General features: G+C 40.2%; 1 protein-coding gene across 1 annotated transcript; it reads right to left on the bottom strand.

The window, feature by feature from the left end:
• Window positions 1-887: 887 nt before the first annotated feature.
• LOC140458295 (general transcription factor II-I repeat domain-containing protein 2A-like) lies at window positions 888-1,502 on the bottom strand. Its single transcript, XM_072552696.1, has one exon. It carries the CDS (start codon window positions 1,500-1,502, stop codon window positions 888-890), a length of 615 nt encoding a protein of 204 aa, XP_072408797.1.
• Between the last annotated feature and the right edge of the window lie 421 nt (window positions 1,503-1,923).

Below are 1,923 nucleotides of genomic sequence, written 5' to 3'. Positions count from 1 at the left end.
ACATGGACTGCTGTTCTCCATAATATAAACATTCTCTCTCAAATACACAGGCACTGCTATTCTCTATACCAGGGGTGGGCAATTAACTCTTCCATGAGAAACCTGAGTTGTGTTGGAGGGCCAAACCAACAGTAAGTTGAACATAATTCTGCTCAGTATTAATTTTCTCCCATTATAAAAAGTACTAAATTATATAGTTTTGCACTGAAACTTATAATCAAAAGAATAAGAATATTCTGTTACAATAAAGATATGAAATTGTGGAGTAGGTCAAATATAGAAGAAATAAACAGTAAAACCAATAATTTCAGTATTTCATTTTATTTTTAACATGTTAATCTCACAAGCAATAATGAAATGTTTTATTATTGTTCAATATTACAAACAACAAACAACTCTATACAGAAAGCAATAAATGCTTTTGATGTTTTTCAGTTCATTTTACTTGTTTGGTGAGAAAACTCCAGTCTGTTTTGGGCTTGAACAAGTGCACTGAAATCTGGGTGAATGTCTGAGGTGGATATGCTAAGGACAGCTGAGAGGTGATCATCAGTGCTAGAGGATCAGTATTCGGATTTGTTGAACTTCATCACTGAGAATGTCTGTTCACATATATAGGTAGATCCAAAGAGGACTAGAATCTTCTGAGCATGCCTCCTGATGTGTGGAAAGTTCTCCTCTTTGAGGGAAGAGTAAAAATCAAGCAGTGAGACTGACCTAAAGTACTCTGTCAGAAATGTGTCAGACTGCAGATCAATGAGTTCAAGCTGAACATCACTAGGTGCATTCTCCACATTGCATGTAAATGGGGAAAAGAATCATGTGCATTTCATTCTCAACCGTTTTAAAGTCTTGAAATTGCCTTGAAAATTCACCATGCAGTGCTCCTACCTGTGGAGGTGATCAGCTGAAGGTGCGGCTTCCTTCAGTGTTGGCAAGTGGGTGAGAATGTTGTCCTCCATTTGGCTTGAGAGAAGCTGCAACTTTCTCTTAAAAGCCTTCACCAAGTTGTACACTTCATGCACAAAAAGGCCCTTGCACTGCAGTTTCACATTTAGTTCCTTCATAAGTGCAGTCACATCAACAGCAAAACCAAGGTCTGCAATCCAGTCTGCATCTGAAAGCTGTGGAATGCCATTCCCTTTCTTCACACAAAAATCTTGAATCTCTTCTCTCAGGTCCCATACGCTTTTCAGCATTTTGCCCAGGCTGAGCCACCTGACAGCTGTGTGGTAGCCTATGTCACGATGTTCAGTCTCATTTTCCTCCAAAAGTGCAACAAACTGCCTGTGATTCAAAGCTCTTGCCCTGATGAAGTTAACTGTTTTAGTTACAATGTCAACCACATGGTTAATTTTTAACACTGACTTACACAACACTTCCTGATGTATAATACAATGCAAAAATACCAATTTCTGTTCAGGGTCAATTTCTGTCACTTTATCCTGCATTCTCTTTAAGAATCCAACATTTTTTCCTGTTAGATTTGGACAACCATCCATTGTCACACCCGCCCTGTCCCATTTTAGTCCCAACGTGTCCAAACATGCATTTACCTCCGTGAACAAATCACTACCAGTTGTTGTTCCTTTCATTGACTGCATGGCTGCCAGCTCCTCCGTGATTTTAAAGTCTGTAGTTATCTCACGTACGAAGATGAGTAGTTGGGCTGTGTCACGTACGTCGCAGCTCTCATCCAAAGCCAAGGAAAAAAAGTCAAAGTTGACTGCTCTATGCTGCAGCTGAAGCTCCAGATTTCTCGCAATGTCCCCAACCCTTCTCGTTACAGTACGTCAGGAGAGGGGCACATTCTCAAATGCCTCCTTCTTCTCCGGGCATATTAGTTCTGCAGAGTCCAACAAGCGCTCCTTAATAAACTCGCCATCAGAAAATGGTTTACTGTTTCTGGCGATTTTGTGGGAT

This window comes from Chiloscyllium punctatum, chromosome 32 (assembly GCF_047496795.1).
Source record: "Chiloscyllium punctatum isolate Juve2018m chromosome 32, sChiPun1.3, whole genome shotgun sequence".
In the NCBI taxonomy this organism is placed as follows: domain Eukaryota; kingdom Metazoa; phylum Chordata; class Chondrichthyes; order Orectolobiformes; family Hemiscylliidae; genus Chiloscyllium; species Chiloscyllium punctatum.
Note: the sequence above shows the minus strand (reverse complement) of the source record. Positions and strands in the feature narration are given on the sequence as shown.